The following is an 18,503-nucleotide window of genomic DNA, read 5'->3' as shown; positions in this document are numbered from 1 at the left end:
TCCCAGGGGTGTCAGCTAAATTTAGAAATAACCTCTATGTGTTTGCACAAATCATGTACCATTTGCTGTTTGTGTAAAAACCGATTAGCCAGACACAACTGTGAAACAACTTGTTACTTTTATAGCTGCAACACACAAACAAATTTAGATCCGTTTATTTTTCCTTGTAAAAAGAGATTAGAAGGGACCCGCCCGGAGACTGTGTGGTCCATAATCTCTTCTCCGTGAAGGTAACTGTTGCTCCTCTCGGTGGCGGTTGATTATCAAGTTCTTGTTTATCAAGTTAAACGATCTCACCCCCGGCAGCTTGTTTTATTTTAGGACTCTGATCCAGAAGGAATGTTTACTCAGGACACAATAATGTTTACTGTTTACCAGGAAGACCGATTCGGTTTTTGCGAGGAAGGGTCTTTTAAAGCGACTCCCTTAGCCCACGCCGACAGCAGGGAAATAAGGCTCGGATCAGCAGCCGGGAGGAGTCTCCGCGACCAGGGAGGCGAGGTGGACGCCAGCGCCAGAGCCTGGCGGTGTTTTGCAAACAGCACGCGCATAGGGCCGAGCTGACAGTACTGCTACCCGCTCCAGTTTTAAAAAGCGATTTCGCATACGTAATTGTAACAGCTAAATTAATTACGAAATAATTAGAATTGATGCCATTTGAGGATATGTTATTGGTGATGGGAACCGGCTTCCCGCGTCTAGATGTTTCATTTCTACCTTAATACTTAAGGTTGCAACAGCTGAAATGCACATTAAAAATAATCCGCAAGGACATCTCCCCATTCCTGCTCTGTGATCTCGCATTTCACACTAAACTAGCCTAAGGTATTTTTAAAAAGGTTAAAAAACGGGATGATGTGCATCTGTTTTTAAAAGGATATTAAGGCCACTATTTCTTGGCCTTCGGAAAAGCTGCGGGTTGGAGGAGGCATCTACAGGAATCCTTCAGAAATCGAAATTATGTTGTGGATTACTGCCATAGAAAAGAGGTATCCTATTTGAAAATATTATGAAAGAATAAAACAACTGTGTATCACCTATCAGGTTAATATAGGTAATACAACTCCACTGCAAAATTTAAAATGCCATACATATATTTAAAAAGTTAACTGGGTTTATTACCACTTCCACTTAGGGGATGAAAATAAACAGTTTGAAAAATCAAGGCTTTAAATGCTAAAATGAGGGAGATGTTTGGAATTAACATTCTTTTGAAAGGATAATTGAAACGACTAAGAACTCTCATTTGGGAAGTTTTCATTGTGAAAGATAAAGTCTTGTATTTAAAAAATATTAAAATTGTGCTGATGTTTAGAATTAGGTTGGTTTTTTTAATGGCAGCTTACTTAATCTTCAGAAATATCTAGTCATTTAGATTTAATGAATTGATAGGAAGGAGATCACCACCAACATCCCGATTTTATATGAAAACTAAAAGAAAATATTAATACAATTTAAATTAGGCATATTCTTTCTCTAATTAAACTTCTTACACTCAAATTATGAATTAGCAAAGTTTGAAAAGGTCATTCCTTGAAACTCCTCTAATATCTGGGAAAAATAAAATGCAAATACTATTTTAAAATCTTGTCATTTATCTCAGACACCTAAATAAAACACTAGGCTGAGCCTTTAAAAATTTTATTTACAAAGTTGTGTACAACACGATGGAATAACATTTAGAATACCATATATATTCATTCATATATAAACAGACTTTTATAATAGAATGACACTATTCGCCTTGTGAAAATCTTTTAATATTTAAAATCTCCCAACATCTCTATACATTTTTTTCTCACATAAAACTGCGGAGAGTGAACCTTCAGAAAAAATGAAAGTTCAGAGCTCTAAATCTACTGAATTTGTTTTTTTCTTAAAAAAATAAAAACCCCAAAAGGAAAGTCAATAATTTTTATACAAATATATACAAAGAATTTCCCTCCCATCCCCAAGGTACTGAGAGCAGGCGCCGTCGGGGTACATTTTCGGAAATTCGGTTTTCGGTTTTACCTGTACGGAAAGCTATTCCCCGCGGGTGCGCGGTGAGAGTTTGCTCCGCCAGCCTAGGTGTGCAGGACCGGGTGGAGGCCGCCGAAGGTCGGTGTCGACGGGTTGGAGGGAGGAAATGGAAGAGAGGCAAAGTCCAGGATTGGGCAGGGGGGCCAGGAGCGGGGCGGGGCGCGCAGCTTGCAAATGCAGCCGACGCTCGAGGCCGCCGCCGGGCCCTGCATCCCGGCCACCGGCACGTCCCTATTGAGCGGGCCACTTGGCCTGCGCTGCGGCGGCGGCAGCGGCAGCGGCCGAGGCTGCAGGCTGCAGAAACTGTCCAGAGAGCGGCACGCTCAGGATGGGCGCGATGGTCGCCGTCGTCCGACTCAGCGAGAGAGGCTGGTGCGTGGCCATGAGCGCTGCCGACTGCACCGTCCCGGGCGGCCGCAGGAAGGACTGCGCCGCCCCGCCGCTCCCGCTACCCCCGGTGCCCCCAGTTACCCCGGCGCCCCCAGCGCCCGCCGCCGAGCCCCCGGGCGCCGCGGGGCCCCCACCGATGATGTTCTCGATGCTGAACGACGGTCGCGCACTCGGCTCGGACTTAATGAGCGACGCCGTGGTGCCCGCGGCGCCCGCCGTGCCCGCGGCGGCCGCGGCGGCGCCCAAGCTGTTGAGCTGCAGCTGCAGGCCCGGGCCGAGCTGCGAGCCGAAGGCGGCCGCTTTGCGGCCCAACTCTCCCGAGGGCAGCAGCGGCACGGCGGGCGGCAGCACGGGTGCCACCGGCGGCAGAGCGTACGGGTACTGGAGCGCCGCGGCCGCCGCCGCGGCTGCCGCGGCAGCAGGGTGCGAGTAGGCGCCGGCCGCGGCCGCAGGGTGCAGACCGTAGGGGCGGCCGTAGGGCCCCGCGGCGCCGGCCGCCGCCGCCAGGCTGTAGGCGCCGAAGCTCTGCATCATGAGCGCCGTCTGCTCACGCAGGTGCTCCTGCTGGTGGCGCTTGAAGCGTTTCCGGCGCCGCAGGAAGCTGCCGTTGTCGAACATGTCCTCGGACTGCGGGTCCAGGGTCCAGTAGTTGCCCTTGCCCGGGTTGCCCGGTTCACGGGGGATCTTGACGAAGCAGTCGTTGAGCGAGAGATTGTGGCGGATGCTGTTCTGCCAGGCGGGGAACTTCTCTCGGTAGTAGGGGAAGCGGTTGCTGATGAACTCGCAGATGCCACTCAGGGTCAGCTTCTTCTGCGGGCTCTGCAGGATAGCCATAGTGATGAGCGCGATGTACGAGTAGGGCGGCTTCACCAGGCTGTTCTTGGGCTTGTTCGGAGCCAGGCCTCCCGCCGCACCGCTGCCCGAGCCAGGCCCGCCACCGCTCCCGCCGCTCTCCTCGCCGCCAACGCCGCCCTTGCAGCCGTCGGCCTCGGACGCGCCCGCCTCGCCCCCTGGCCCGGCCCCGGCTCCAGCGGCCTCCTTGGGCAGCGCCAGGGGCTGCTGGTGCGGCGGCTGAGGCTGCCCATGGTGGGGGGCCGCCAGCGTCACCTCGTCCGCCTCGTCCAGGCGCAGCTCGGGCGGCCCCGCGGGGCTATCGCAGCCCGCGTCGCTGTCCTTCTCCTCCAGCCCGTCATCGCCCTCGCCCACCACATCGATGTCCACGTCCTCGGCCGTCAGCACCGTCTGGCCGGACATGTCGCTGGCGCTGCCGCCGCCGGAAAGGGTCATCCCTCCTCGGGGTTGGTGGCGGCGGCGGGGAAGGAGCGGTGCGCGATGGGCGTCTTCAGGGGCTGCCGCCAACCTCAGGAAAGGGGTTTTGGGCGCCCCCGAAAGATGGGGGATTGGGAGAGGGGAGGGGGGCGTAGGTGGTTCGGGGCCCTCCGGGCTTGGCTCACACTCGGCGGCCCGGCATCGCGCGGAGCGGGCTCTGCCGTCCGCCCCCAGTGGCAGCGCTCCGCAAACTCCGGCTGTCCCTGGCGCTCGGTACTAGGCGCTCGCTGCCGCTACCGGCCCCGGCGGCTTCTCCACGCCGCGCCCCCTCACTTCGCCCGCCTTCCTCGGCCTCTGGCCCGGGCGTGGGGAGCAGGAGCAGTGCTGGCGGGCGCGGGACGCCGGGCGCCGAGCAGCTCGGGAGGGCGCGGGCAGGGGCAACGGGGGGAGGGGGTGTCAGGGACGCTGAAGCCCCCGTAGTCGAAAGTCGCGTTTTAAGGACTGGCCTGATAGATTACTTTCTACTTAAAGATCCAGCGGGAGGCGGGGCCACGTGACCGTGCGTGACGTCAGGGCCGCCGCTGAGCCGGCCAAACTCAAGTTGGTTGAGAGAATTGTCAACAAAGGGACGAGGGACGCGCAACTCTGCGCCGCACCGTGCGCCAGCATCCCGCGGGTCCCGAGGGCGCCCCGGTCCGCCCCGAGACCCCACCCTGGGCTGGAGCCCGGCGCGGGGGGTCGAGGGAGCCTGTGGGTGTGAGTGCGGATGGGTGCGTGTGAACGAGTGAGGGTGTGGGCCTGTGAGCGTCCGCCGAACTCCGAGGCTCCGCTGCCCTGCCCTCCCCGCCCCCTCTCCCTTCTCCCCCCTTTGCCAACGCTCCCTAGGCAAGGACTGGGCGTAGAACGTAGGACAAGATTCCCATCCCGTTGTTATTTTTTTTTTTTTTAAAGAAAAACTTAGTAGTCGCTGTTCTGTTTTTTGTTTGATTCTTTTTAGCTCTAAAGAGTAAGGGCTGCGCCCCGGCTCTGTCTTGCTAATTAGACTTAAGAGCCCCTCCTGCCTCAGTGCTTAGTCGGCGGAGACACCTGAGGGGAGGCGCTCCTCCTCCCCCTAAAGTCAAACCACCCGGTCCTGCCTTCGCTTTCCTGGCTCGATGTGGGCGTGTTTATATGTATATACATATTTTTTTTCCCGCTCGGCCACAGCAGCATCAGTTGGGGTTCCCGAAGGTCAGAAAATGGCTATTGATTAATCTATTAGAATAGTTGCCGAGAGAAATAAAAGAGACGTAAAATAACAGGGAACCTATAAATAAAGAAGCCTAACTAGCTGCTCGGAGTTGTTAAACGACTTAGCATGTGAAAAAGTCGGAAATGAGGCGCTGGGGAAGGAGCCGGGATTGTCAGCGGCCTGGGTAAGTCGAGTGGGGCCGGGAAGAGGCTTCGGGCCTCTAGGTTAGACGCCGCGCCCAGGCTGCGATGGCAGACAACGCGGGGAGCGGGCGGTGTGACTTCGCAGGCGCCCAGGCCCAGCCTCCTGGGAGCGGGACCGGACCCGAGCTTGCCAGCGGGCTAGGCTCTCACTGCTGCTAACTAACGTGGATTCTTTTTCCTCTTAGGGCATAGACAAACCCTCCAAGATTTAACTTCCTCAGAAACCAGCAACAGAGGAGGTGGAGGAGGAGGCGAGGATGCGGCCAGTGAGCACCGAGTTTCTTTGGCAAGGAAAGTCAGTGATGGTAGGAAAGACTGTGGGCATTTAACTGGGATGTGGCGGGGGCGCAAACCTACCCGGGTGCGTCGCATTGCTGGGGCGCGTGGACCTCGCACTTCAGAATAGTGCTCCTGACCGGGTGAATCCGCGATGCGCCGCCTCTTCCCCTCCCGCATTTTTAGGCAGCCTCCTTGCGAGCCGCGAGTGCCTACCGGGTGTGGCGGGCTCTTGGAACCCAAGCCCAGTCTGGCCGCTGAGGCCTGCGAGGGGAGTGCGGGCCTCACCAGAAGAAGGAGCACAGGGCGGATGGTCCGAGAGAAAATAGTGAAATATTTACAGAAGACACTAAGAAACGGATACATTTCCTGGCGGACAGTAGTACTTCTGATTCCCTGTGTCTCTCACCTACGACCCCCCTCTTTCCTTAGCCTAGACACACACGTAAACTCGCTTCATTATAGGCAGTGCGACACACAGATTGACTTTAATTTTCATTAGATAATTTCCCGGTTAAAACACTAGCACGTTGGATCCCCACTTCGCAGGATGTTCCTGGTTGAAGCTGGGGCAGTTACTCCAACTTGAGACGCCCACGAAACTCCAAGGTTTTTCTGTATCTAAATGAAACCCCGATTGCACCTGACCCTAAAATGCATCTGGGTTCATTTCCGCAGCTGCACCGCTTTGTGGCCCGCAGGCTCCGAACCGTTTACAATACCACCTAGACAGCTTCCAGCGAAACCGACCGGAGCGGCGAGCTGGCCGCCCACCAACCCCCCCCCCCCCCGGCAGCGGAGGTCCCGGCTGCAACTGTCCCAGTAAACCAATAATTACAAAAGGAAGGTCGGAAGGACACGAAAAAGAAACCGAAATTCGCAAATTCACAAATCCCTTTTGCTCAGCTTCAGTTGTACAGCCCCAGAGGCAGGCGCGGGCCGCAGCAGGAGCCCTACCGCAGCCTACGAGGCTGGGCCCGCGTGGACGCGTGCGCGCGCGTGTGTGTGTGTGTGTGTGCGTGCGGGAGGGTGGCGGCTCCATGGGCTACCCTCCGCAGTGTTCTTGAAGTATCCTCCAAATGAGCCTAATTTCGATTTCTCTGCCCGCCAGGGCTGGCTCTCAGGACTCCCTCGGCGCCGCTGTCTCTGCCTCTCAGCCTGCCTCGGCCAAGACCTGGCCCAATCCGTCCATTCCCCGGTGTCTCTGGAACCTCCCTGGGGGAAGGGGTGGGAGGTGAACAACTCCCAGCCGCCAGTTCCATTTGTTGCGCTTTTATCCTTCGACACAATAAAAGTCAAATTAATTGATTCATACCATTAATTACGGGGCGTAGCGTGAAAAGCAACGCTTCCCCTCGGTTAGCGATCTATTGTGCTAATCTCTTGTTCAATCAGTGTTACCATCTGATGCCGGGTCTGGCCCTTACAGAAACTTTTCGATTCGATTAGCTAAATGAGACGTGCGGGACCTACTGGCTGTGGCCCCGACGTCCTGCACCCGTGCGGGCCCAACGGCTGAATATCGATTTCCAGCGGAGGCGGCGGATTTTCCCGCGAGCTCTCTAGGCTAGGAAGCCGGCCGCCCTTTCCTCCTTCCGGGCGGACAGCAGCGCCGCGCAGCCTCCCGAGGTTGGAAGGAGGCTAAACGGCAGCCCAGGTGGGAGGCAGGAAGGTTCCCGCTGCCATCGCCGCGGGACGCCGCCAGGGCGGAAGGGCCCGAGCCCGACGAGGTGCAGGGTCCTGTCCTAGGCCGACTAGATTCCGGGCTAAGTAAATCCTGTTTGCCGCGTAATCTCAGCTTGCAGCTAAAAGCCCACAGGTTGTCAGTTACCGCCAAACTTTAGAACAGACAGAGACGGGAGATGTGAGACGGATACAGAAAGACAGGGACACATTTGTGGGGGGAAGAAAGATGTGATAGAGGGAACGGAAATATTAGTGGGGGGGGGGAAGGAAAGAGAAATGTGGATAAACATTTTCTGAGTCTCAGAGGGTGACTGGGGAGGTAGAAAGAGGGAGAATGAAAACACACACACGCACAAACAATTACTATGAGTGAGAGTGACTACTTGGGTCACAACAAGCAAACTTCCCCGGAGGGATTTAAAGAAGATGGCAGCCAGCTGTCTCACCTGTTCAAATGTTTGAAACGTTTCAGCCAAAGAGAATGTAATGAGGCTCCCTCCGTTTCTCCTGGGGCGGGCAGAGTCCGTGGTACCCAGCTGCGGAAGCCGCCGGGACCGGGGCCGTTGGGGGCGGGGGTTGGTAGTGGTGGTGGAGCGGACCGAGGTTCTAGCAACAGGAAACAGGAAAAGTGGAGTTCGGATCGATTGGAAGGAAATTGAGACGTCTCGGGGGAGGGGAGATTTAGAGTGTGTGTCCTGGGGGGTGAGATGGGGGTGGGGGAGACAGAGTGGATGGAACAGTTTATGACGGAGAAAGGGAAATTAATTACAACTCAATTTGGGTTCTTAAGTGGTCAACACAGGACGAGGGGCACGGTCAGAGTGTGCGTGCGGAAGGCTGGAATGGCCCACCTACCCCTCGCCAGGCCCAAGCGAACCCAGGTGCCTTCTTCCTCCTCCTTTAAGTCAGAGACTATGCCAATGGTTTGAATAAATCGTTGGCCCGAGGTGAGATAAATCTTTACGCCCGGGCGCGTGTGCGCTTTTCTTGCAATACGGGGAGAAAGGAGCACGGTCAGCGCAGTGAGGGGCGCGACTCGCACAGAGAGCAGCCACCCTCCCTCTGCTGCAGGGGAAACAAAACGTGGGTGGAGCCCATCTGGACTATACCCCTCTCTCCACCCCGCAAAAACCAAAGTCGGCTCTTTCTTGACAATCTTCACAGATGTGTTAAACTATTATCAGCCTCTGCCTGGATGGCCGCCACCAAGGGAGGTGGGAAGGGCTGAGATGATATCCGGGTCCCCAACGCATCCAAGTTATTTCTATGTCCACCCTTGTATACCTTTCCAGATCTCTTTGGGATGGGGGGAAAAGATTAATTTAATGTACATGTTTGGATTTGCATCTCAAAACTTCATTTATTTACAAGGTGTCCGCCACTCAAGGCCCATGCCAAGAAGTGCCTTGTAATGGCGAGAGAGACCAAAGGGAAAGGAACAGAGAGAGGGAGAGAGAGAGGACGGCTTCGAATTTATTTATATTGGAAATGTATAAACATCCATTCTGTAAAAGGCAACACGTTTAATTAACGATGAGAGAGCAGTTAGGGGCAGAAAGCTAGTAAAATTGTGTGATAAATTTATGGCATTGTTAGCGTGCTTTTAATTATGGCTATTATGTTAATTATTTCACATTAGCATGGAGTTATCAGCAGCATGTCAGATTTAATCAAAACGAGCCTTTCTCTCGAAAATTGTTCTTTTCATCCGCGAGGAGAAAGGTCCTGGGCAGGATTGGGGTTTAAAAATGACTTGGCATTGAAAGCTCGAGTCTTCTCGACGCGGTTTGGTGCGATGCGGCCGGGCCCGACTGTCCGCTGGGTCCCTCCAGGCTACCGGCAGCTCGCGGAGGAGCCGAGGGCTGGGTTTTTAGGAATTCACCATTTTCACCCCCTTCGGAGCCGACACTTCATCATATGGGATCATTCTGTCAAACAATATGATGCCGCTCATTTTTATCTGTCCCGCTTTACAAAACCCCCATTCAGCCCAACGAGGAGCAACAAAAGCCTTGGAGCGGCGAGGCGGCTGCTGGCGACCACAGCCTCCCGGGCGCGCGGGGGAGAAAGGCGAGAGGGGCCGAGGAGAGCGGGCAGCGGGCGCGCGCCCTTCGCCGCCCGAGGGAACGCGGCTTGGCAGGGCCCGCGCGCCCAGGTGGCGGGTCCTCGGGTGTGGCCCGGGCGGGACCTCTCCCGGGCCGGCACCCGCCCTCGGCCTCCCCGCGGGCGCCGGGCGGAAGCGCCTTTCCCTCCCCGAGAGCGACTCGCCCACCCAGGCCACATCGATTTCTCAATCACTGCGGATCGATTTATTGAGAGCAAATAAATAGCCCGTTTTGGAAACGTTTCAATTGTTGCCTTGATGGTTGGGGCGCTGACGCGGGAGGGCGCGCAGGGCCGAGGGGCGCGCGCGGGAAGGTCCTTCTGGGAACGTGGGGGGCGCGAAGGCCGAGCGCCACTCGCCGCGGGAGCCTCGTGTGTGCGCGCGCGGCCGCCGCCGCACGTCCCCCACACTTGGATCTCCGGCGACGCCCCGGCCTCCTCGAGGGTTCGGCTTCCTCCGCTCGCGCTCAGCTCCCCCTGGCGGCGGGGCGAGCGGGAGTTCAGCGCCCAGCCTTTACACCTCGTCACGTCCAGGCAAGTTCGCCGGGGTTCTGAGTCCTTCAAAAGTTCCCCCTCAGGCCACCGAGCGACCCTGAGTCCAGTCCCCGGGGCCCGCGCCGGGTGGAGGTTCTTAGGCCCCGGGCAGCTCGCGCCCACCCCGCTGGCCTTCCGGCCCGGGCCCGCGGACGCTGCTGCCTCCTTGCCTCGGCCCCGGAGCGGCCTTCCTGCGCAAGACCACTCAGGCCCCCGCCCTTCCCGGGACTGGGCTGTGGACTGGCCAGCTGTTGCCTTATTTTTAGAGCCATTCCATTCGCGCGGTTATATTTAACTCGATCCACTCCTCCGAGGAGGTCGCCAGGACATCGAATTCTCTACATCGCAGCTTGGGCCCGCCTGCCTAGCCTCAGTGGCAGGTTGGAAAACCCCTGCTTAAGAATCTTTGACATCTCTGGAGCTTGGCTAGGAGAGGGAGGTTGAGAGGGCTGGTTCTAGAAGCAGTCGCCACCGCGCCTGCACACACACTGCGAAGAGGGTCAGTCTTGGGTGGGGGAGGGGAGTGTGGAGGAGGATTCGGTCCCAAGGGAAGGATTCTCTGCGGGGAGTATTGGGTCCATTTCCTACTTATGCATGAGCCAGAGCACCCAGGTGACCTGGAAGACGCCTTACAGCTCTGCCCTTCAGAAAGGTTATGATTTTTGTATTCATGCAGGAATCCTCTCTCGTCTCTACTCCTGAACAAGGGCAACAGGATACTTAAATTTAAACTGGCTCCTCAGTTTCAGCCCAGTCTTCCCTAGGCAAAATCTCAAGAAGACTATGCCACTGGCCCAGTCACATCCCAGGGAAGGGACCCATTTGGGTAACATATAGAAACACCATCATAATACATCCTTTTTCTCTCAGAAGGGCAAACTGAATTTACAAGAAAAAAAAAAGTAAAAGTCACATACTAAAGGTACACATACAGATGTGACAAGACCTGGGATATTAAATGCACTTTTAAAATTTAAATTCTTCTCCTTCTAACACTTTTAAAGAAAGGACTTTCTTAACCTTGGGTCCAAAGCAGATATTTCTGGCTGCCTCTTTTTGTAGATCTCCCTACAATGCACCGGAGAAGGATGGAAGTCATACAGCTGAATTTAGCGGGAGAGGATGCTCTAGCCAAGCACTCTCCGTCTGGCGTTGGGGGGGGTGGGGTGTTGGCGGGGGGCGAGGGGGGGCGTGCTGGCAGCACTCAATAAATATTGGTTCAGTAACTGAAATCAGTAAGACACAGCCTCACTCTGATGAGTGACTTATTAAAGAAAGTTTGTAGTTAAAATGTGGTATAATTAATTGTATAAATATTTATCATAGAATGTTACAGGAGTTCAGAGTAGACACACCTAACTCTGCTTGGAAAAGAGGGGTGTGTAGGAAGGTTTCCCAAAGGAAATAAAGCCTGAGCTGTCTTGAATGATGAGTTAACTGCTGTTAGGTGGATGAAGGGAGGAACCGAGTTCTTGGCACAGAACCCAGCGAGCCAAGACACAGGGGTATGCAATACAAGAGGAGGAGCTAATCGTTTAATAATTGGAGGGGGCGGGTAGGTGGAGTTGACGCTGTAGAGGCAGACAAGAGTGAAATCACGAAGATTCCTGAATATCGTGCTAAAGAGCCTGAAGTTGATAAGGAGCCGCTGAAGGGTTTTAACGTTATGATTGGCACGATCAGAGTAAAATTTTGCAACAATCTTTTGGGGCCATGTGAAGGATAAACTAGAGGGAGTAAGACTGGAGGTAGTAAAGAGGCTATTTCAGTTATCTCAGTAAGAGGTGATGAAGATGTGACTTAAAGGCAGTGGGACTAGAGAAGAGGGGATGAATTGGAGAAAAATTTAGAAAGTAAACTTGATAGTACTAAGTGTCTGATTAATAAGGGAGAAGGAGTTCACAGTAACTCTCACATAGGAAATTTGGGCGTCTGGAGGAAATGTTGGTACGGAGAGGGAGAATACAGATGGAGGAACACTCTAGTCTCTTGCTCCTCAGCCATCCACATGATTACCCAAGTTACCTCCTTAAATATCAGTCAGAGCATGCCAATCACTTCCCAGGTCAAAAACCTCATTGTTTATAGAAGAAAATTCAAAGTCTTTAGGAAAGCATTTCAGGCGTGCCATGATCTGGCTCCAACTTAGCTTCTAGTTTCATTTGCACTCCATGCTGTAGCCCCATGGGACTGTATTCCATTCCCAGGACATACTATGAACTCCATTATATACCAGTTGTGTGACCTTAAGCATATCCCTTAGACTTCTTTGTGCCTTATTTCTTCATCTGTAAAATGGAGATTATAGTACCTTCTTTATGGGATTGTTGTAAGGATTAAGTATACCCAAAACACTTAGAACTGGGTTTGACCCATAGTTTTAAGAATCATTCCAAAAAAAATTTTTTAAATGAATTTTGTCTTTGTGATGCATTTTCCTGTTTTCTTTTTCTTTTTTTTTTTTTAAATTAATTTATTTTTGGCTTCGTTGGGTCTTCTTTGTGGTGCGCAGGCTTCTTGTTGCAGAGCACGGGCTCTAGGCATGCAGGTTTCAGTAGTTGTGGCACACGGGCTCAGTAGCTGTGGCTCGCGGGCTCTAGAGCGTAGGCTCAGTAGTTATGGTGCGCAGGCTTAGTTGCTCCACAGGATGTGGGATCTTCCCGCTAGGGACTGAACCTGTGTTCCCTGCATTGGCAGGTGGATTCTTAACCGCTGCGCCACCAGGGAAGTCTGCCTTTTCCTGTTTTCTGATTGAGAGACATAGTCCCAGCCTTCTTGGAGCTTTCAGTTTAGTTGTGAAGAGAAAGGGAGGAGACATTGTAAGCCCTTGAAGGTAGAGATTGAAAGGCTTAGATTATTATTATTTTTTGATCTTGAAAGTGACTATTGTAGAACTTTGAGCAAGGAAGTGATGTGACTGGATATGTGTTTTAGCAATAGCACTCTATCATTGATGTGGAGAATGGACTGAACACAGAAGCTGACGAGTTCAGTTTTGCACATACTGAATTTTAGGTACTGGTGGAATTTCAGAGTTGAGATAATTAATAGGAGATAGGAATCTAGAGCAGTGCTGTCTAATGGAAATATAATGTGAGCTACAAATGTGAGTTATGTATGTACTTTTATATATGTTAGTTAGGTATGTCTAACAGCTACATTTAAAAAAGTAAACAGAAACAGGTAAGTTGATTTTAATGATACATTTTGTTTAACCCAGTATACCTGAAAATATTGTCATTTAAGCATACAATGTATATAAAAGTTATGAGATATTTTCTATTCATTTTTTTCTAAGTCTTTCAAGTATGATGTGTATTTTATCCTTACAGCCATCTCAATTTGAACTAGCCACATTTCAAGTGCTCCATGGCCACAAGTAGTTAATGGCTATCATACTGGATAGCTCAGGTCTAGAGTTTAAGAGAGAAGTTGGGATTACAAATAAAGGCTTAGGAGTCATCAGCGTTCATGTGTGATAGTTCAGGCAATGAGAGTGTGTAAGCTCAGCAAATGGGAGTGTGTGCAATGAGAAAAAGGCCAAGGGAATATCAGAGAGGGGAGAAGGAAGAAGAGCCCATAAAAGAAAGTGAGAAAATAAATAGAGCTTAAATTGGGAGCAAGTATGATCATGGGAAGCAAGGAAGAGGGACTTTTGAGAAGATAAAAGTTGTCAACAAGGTCAAGTGTTTCTGAGATGTATTTTTATTATGTGTAATTGTTATATGGATATTATTATAAGTGTTTGGCCTTCTCTGAAAGGAATTATTCAAATTCCGGCAAGGCAGTTATTGAAAGTAGATACCATTTCTTCATTCTGTGCATAGTTGCAAAATGTTATTGTTTGATTTCATTAAAACATGCATATTGCCTCTTTCTATGAACTTGTGCCACAGTCACAATGACCAGAATGTTCATTGCTCCTTGCCTGGAACGGTTCCAGTTTAAGCCTACTTTTCACATATAATTATATCTAGGGACTATTTTATTCTCAGAAGTGTCCCAGTTTGGATAATAAAGTATTTGGTCACCCCATACATGGTAGACATAACTTTCAACACTTAGAGTATACTCAAGCTGTCCAGGAGGTTTTCTACTGATGGATAGAGAGGTGCTTAAAACAAATATAGGTGCCACTAACTATAGTTTTAATTGCCTCCCAGTTAGATCAGGGCTTCTCTTTGCACTCTCCTGAGGTTTTCTGAAAGGAAACTAAAGCAGCATAACCTGCCAAGTAAGACTGTGACTGAATTTTCTTTGTGACCCAAAATAAATCTATACATTCCCATCCCATCCACACCTCCAGGATGATGTAAGTGATTTTATTAAGTACTTGCTGTGTGCTAGGTGCTCTCTTATTTACTTTACATGTATTTATTTAATCCTTATAACAATCTTGTGAGGACGAACAGTAATTATTCCCATTTTACAGATGAGGAAGGCCACTCAGACAGGATTTGAAGGCAGTTTGGCTCTTAACCGCTACACTGCACTGCCCTCTAATATCATCTTTCTTTTCATTTGCCCCTTCTTTCCTTTCCTCATCCCCAATGGCTTTCTTACTGTCACACACAACTGAATTAAACCTTTCAATGGGGGCATATCGATTAAATGCCTCTATAATATTATTATTAATCATTTGAATTATGGAAGACGATGCACAAAGAACAGAGATCTTTATTGTCTAGTCGTTACTGCAGAGTTTGATATTTTGCTCTTTTCTGGGATGAAGATATGTATCAACCATTTTGTGCTATTTTCTTTTAAAAGGGACCCTAATACTTTCTTGGTAACTGGTTTTGAGAATGTCTCAGAACAGGCAGTCTTTAAGAAAAAAATATTATAGCACTTTTAATAACAACACCATGAATTATTATCTATCACTACATTATCCCCAAATTTAGAAGTTTAAAATAGTAAATACTTATTTTCTCATAGTTTCTGTGGGTCAGGAATTCAGAAGGGGCATAGCTTGGTGATTTGTGTTCTGTATCTGCCGTGAGGCTGTAGATAAGCTGTTGACTGGGCTGCATTCATATGAAGACTTGACTGGGGCTTACTCACATGGCTGTTTGCAGGAGGCCTCAGTTCCTTGCCATGGAAACCTCTTCATAGGACTGCTTATGTCATGGCAGGTGGGTCACCAGAGCAAGTGATATAAGAGAAAAAGAAAGGCAGAAGCCACAAGGTCTTTTATGATCTAGCCTCATCACATGCTATCACTTCTGCTGAGTCTATTGGTCACACAGAGCAACGCTGATTCAGCGTAGGAGTGCACTATATAAGGAGTGAATACCAGAATGTGGGGATCGTTGGGGACCATCTCGGAAGTCTGCTACCACAATTCACTCTCTGCTCCCTGATTCATGTTGCTCCCATATGTAAAATGTACTTTCTTCCTCCCAAAGTTCCTAAAAGTCTCATTCCGTTACAGCATCACCACAGAATTCAGAATCTCATCATATAAGTCAGGTGTAGATGACTTCTCAGATGTAGTTCCATAAGCTCCTTGAGTACAGTTCCTCTTTCTCAGAACACTTGTGAACCAAAGAGACAAATTATCTTCCTCCACATACACTCAATGTAGGATAGGCATAGGATAACTGCTATGCAGACATTCTTCTTCAAAAAGGGGGAATAGGGAGTCACACAAGAGTCACTGGTCTAGAGCAATTCTGATATACAGTTATGCACAGGTTGACGTTTCCTAGATTAGGGCTCAATGTCTGAAAATAATCCTTTGTGGCTCTTGGCTCCACCTTCTGGGTTCTTATTTCCACCCTCCAAGTTATCTTTCCTTTCTCATGAAGGATAGCACACGTTTGCAGCTGAAGTAGTTTTCTTAACCTGCTTGCTGCTTGTAGAATTTGGGGGGATCCAAAGACCTCTTTTCGTTTTGTACTATTTGCTTCGTCCAATCTAGTGATGTTTCTGACAATATATTTCTCTTCTGATGAGATTGGGCACGTTCAGGGTGGTATGGCCATAGACTCTTCTGCTAATATAATTCTCCAGATATCTCTATCATCCTCCCGGCCATGTATATTGATAAAAATGAACCCCATTCCAGGGGGTGAAACTTGATTGACTTAACCCAGCTATGATGGTTTCATCCACCTTGCCAAAGACTGATGAAGACATGGTAAAGTGATACCATTCTGTCCAATGAAAAAGAAGGGGAAGATTGTTTAGGGGCTTTCAGGAAAGGTTTTCTTTGCTGACAAAACGATCTCTAAGGAAGGAAATGTTCCTCTTCTTCTACTAGGCGTATGTCTGCATGATACTTGCAGTTGTCATCTTTTATTCTTGAGTTTGGCAGAAGAAAACAATGAGAAGCACTTAGATTCTTCATTATATAATTGAGCAACTGAATTAATCAAGGACAGAAAAACAAATTTTCTTTATTTTTAAACCAGTTGCTAGTTGTGGTCATGAATTTAAAGTGAAACCCAATCAGCATGGCTGTGTGGTTGTTTGTTTATTTTTTTTATTTGTTTTATTTTTAAAATTTTTTTATTTTTTATTGACGTATAGTAGAATTACAGTGTTGTGTTAATTACTGCTGTACAGGAAAGTGACTCAGTTATACATTTATATACATTCTTTTTCATATTCTTTTCCATTATGGTTTATCACAGGATATTGAATACAGTTCCCTGTGCTATACAGTAGGACCTTTTTGGTTTTTTAAAAATATATCCACTTTTTAAAAAATAAATGTATTTATTTATTTTTTAATTTTTGGTTGCGTTGGGTCTTCGTTGCTACACACGGGCTTTGTTGGTTTTATTTTTTGGACCAATTGCTCAGGTGAAGGCTGGAGAAAAGGTTTCGGTGATTATGTGTTTGCTAAGTACAGTGTGTGTACTCTTCAAAGGAGTGACTGTATAATTATGGCTCTCTCTCTTTCCCTTTTACTCCCTTTACCCTTTTACTAGCCCCCATACTCTCTCCTATCTTTTTCCTTTTCCTCTTCCTATTTTCCCTCCTCCTTTCTCCTCCTCTTCCTCCTGCATAGGTAGCTTCCTGATTCTCAGTCTTCTTTGAGCTACCATTTACATGTATGAATTGTCTTACTCAATCCTCATAACAACCCTGTCTAGCAGGTACTGATTAATATTCCCATCTTCTAATCGAGGGATTAGATTAAGCAACTTGTTCATGGCCATATAGCTGGCGTCCAGCTCAAGCCTATATGATTCCAAAGTCTGTGTTTTAACCAGTATGCAGGAGTAAAAGGAACTCTTCTAAAGAAAGACCATTCACTAGCTCTCAGTGTTAAAGTAGTTGAGTTCATATATCTACCCAGTGGATATAGATAAACAGAAAACGGTGGTCAAGGCCTCTAATTCTTGTGGGAGCCAATATTGTAAGTTTAATCAAAATTTCAGTGTTTATTTTCCTTTAAAACAAAGGAGGTTAAACTTCAAAGTTTAAAACAAGATCAAGATTCTAATTTCTCTAACTAGTTCCAGCCTACGAAATGAGCTGGTTCCCCAGACGCCTGATTACTTTGCCACTTTTAGGTAGCTAGACAGGAGGAAAATGTCAGTCCAGAGCCTCTCACCCACCCTTACCTATAATGAGCTGCTAAAAGGGTGGCAACTACTTCTGATATTTATCTTTTTTTCCAGAGTATTTTATACCAAACCATGGCCAAGAGATCATTCTATGAGGCCTAAGGAAATGAATCTTTGTGTATTTGCTTAGATAACTTTACGTTTTTATTTTTAAGAATTCACATTCTTTTTTTTTTTTTAAATTGAGGGCAATAGCTTTTTAAAAATTAATTAATTAATTAATTAATTAATGGCAGCGTTTGGTATTTGTTGCTGCGCGCAGGCTTTCTCTAATTCCGTCTAGCGGGGGTTTCTCTTGTTGCGAAGCACAGGCTACAGGCGCGTGGGCTTCAGTAGCTGTGGCACACAGGTTTAGTTGTTCCGCGGCATGTGGGATCTTCCCCGAGCAGGGATCAAACCCATGTCCCCTGCTTTGGCAGGCGGATTCTTAACCACTGCACCACCAGGGAAGTCCCTAGATAACTTTACTTTTAGTGTCTTGATTTTACAGTTGTTTAAAGGGAGTCATATTTAGTTTTGACATGTCTCTTTCTTTTTCAGGAATAGGAAATTGGTCTCAGAAAAGCCCTAAAATTTGTCTCTGGTAGTCTTATCAGTCTGTAACTCCTTGGGACTTCTTAGGAATTCAAAAATTTTTGAACACAGTACCTTAAAGAGAAAACAGTTTTCTTTGAGCTGTGATTTGGGTGTTGTATAGAGAAAGTGATCTTTAGTTTGGAGATGGGCGGTCCTCTTGTCCTCCTATAGATCTGTGGTGATAACTCACAAAGAGCCCTGATGCCCCCAGGGCATTTACAGTTTTTGAATATTCACTCCTATGTATTTAAAAGACTTAGAGAAAAACAGCCATACTTACTCTTTTATTATGTTAATCTAATTTACATACTGACTGGAATTGTTTATGTAGGGGATTTTGACTGTGGTATTGTTTGCCTAAGGAAGAAAACTTGGTAGCAATTTTGTCATGCAGTATTTACAGTCTGCATTGCTGTATATATTGGGGGAATCTTGCTAAAATATTGCATGGCAGGAAATTTCAATAAGCATGTTTAAATGAATTTTAAGAAACCAGACAGAAAGGAAATATGCCTCTGTGGTTCTGAAACATTTATCTCCCTGGGTGGAAAAGGGTAGGGGTAAGCCTTTGAATGATAGATTGTCCAAGAGAAAAATGTACATTAATCTGTGGTTTAATGTGTTCCCTAAATG

At 48.7% G+C, this 18,503-nt stretch overlaps 1 protein-coding gene across 1 annotated transcript; it reads right to left on the bottom strand.

The window, feature by feature from the left end:
* Positions 1-2,253: 2,253 nt before the first annotated feature.
* FOXD3 (forkhead box D3) lies at positions 2,254-3,699 on the bottom strand. Its single transcript, XM_068537997.1, has one exon. The coding sequence runs from the start codon at positions 3,697-3,699 to the stop codon at positions 2,254-2,256; it is 1,446 nt and encodes a 481-aa protein (XP_068394098.1).
* Between the last annotated feature and the right edge of the window lie 14,804 nt (positions 3,700-18,503).

The sequence above is a fragment of the Eschrichtius robustus genome, chromosome 3, assembly GCF_028021215.1.
Source record: "Eschrichtius robustus isolate mEscRob2 chromosome 3, mEscRob2.pri, whole genome shotgun sequence".
In the NCBI taxonomy this organism is placed as follows: domain Eukaryota; kingdom Metazoa; phylum Chordata; class Mammalia; order Artiodactyla; family Eschrichtiidae; genus Eschrichtius; species Eschrichtius robustus.
The sequence above is the reverse complement of the archived record's forward strand: the minus strand, read 5'-3'. Positions and strand labels throughout refer to the sequence as shown.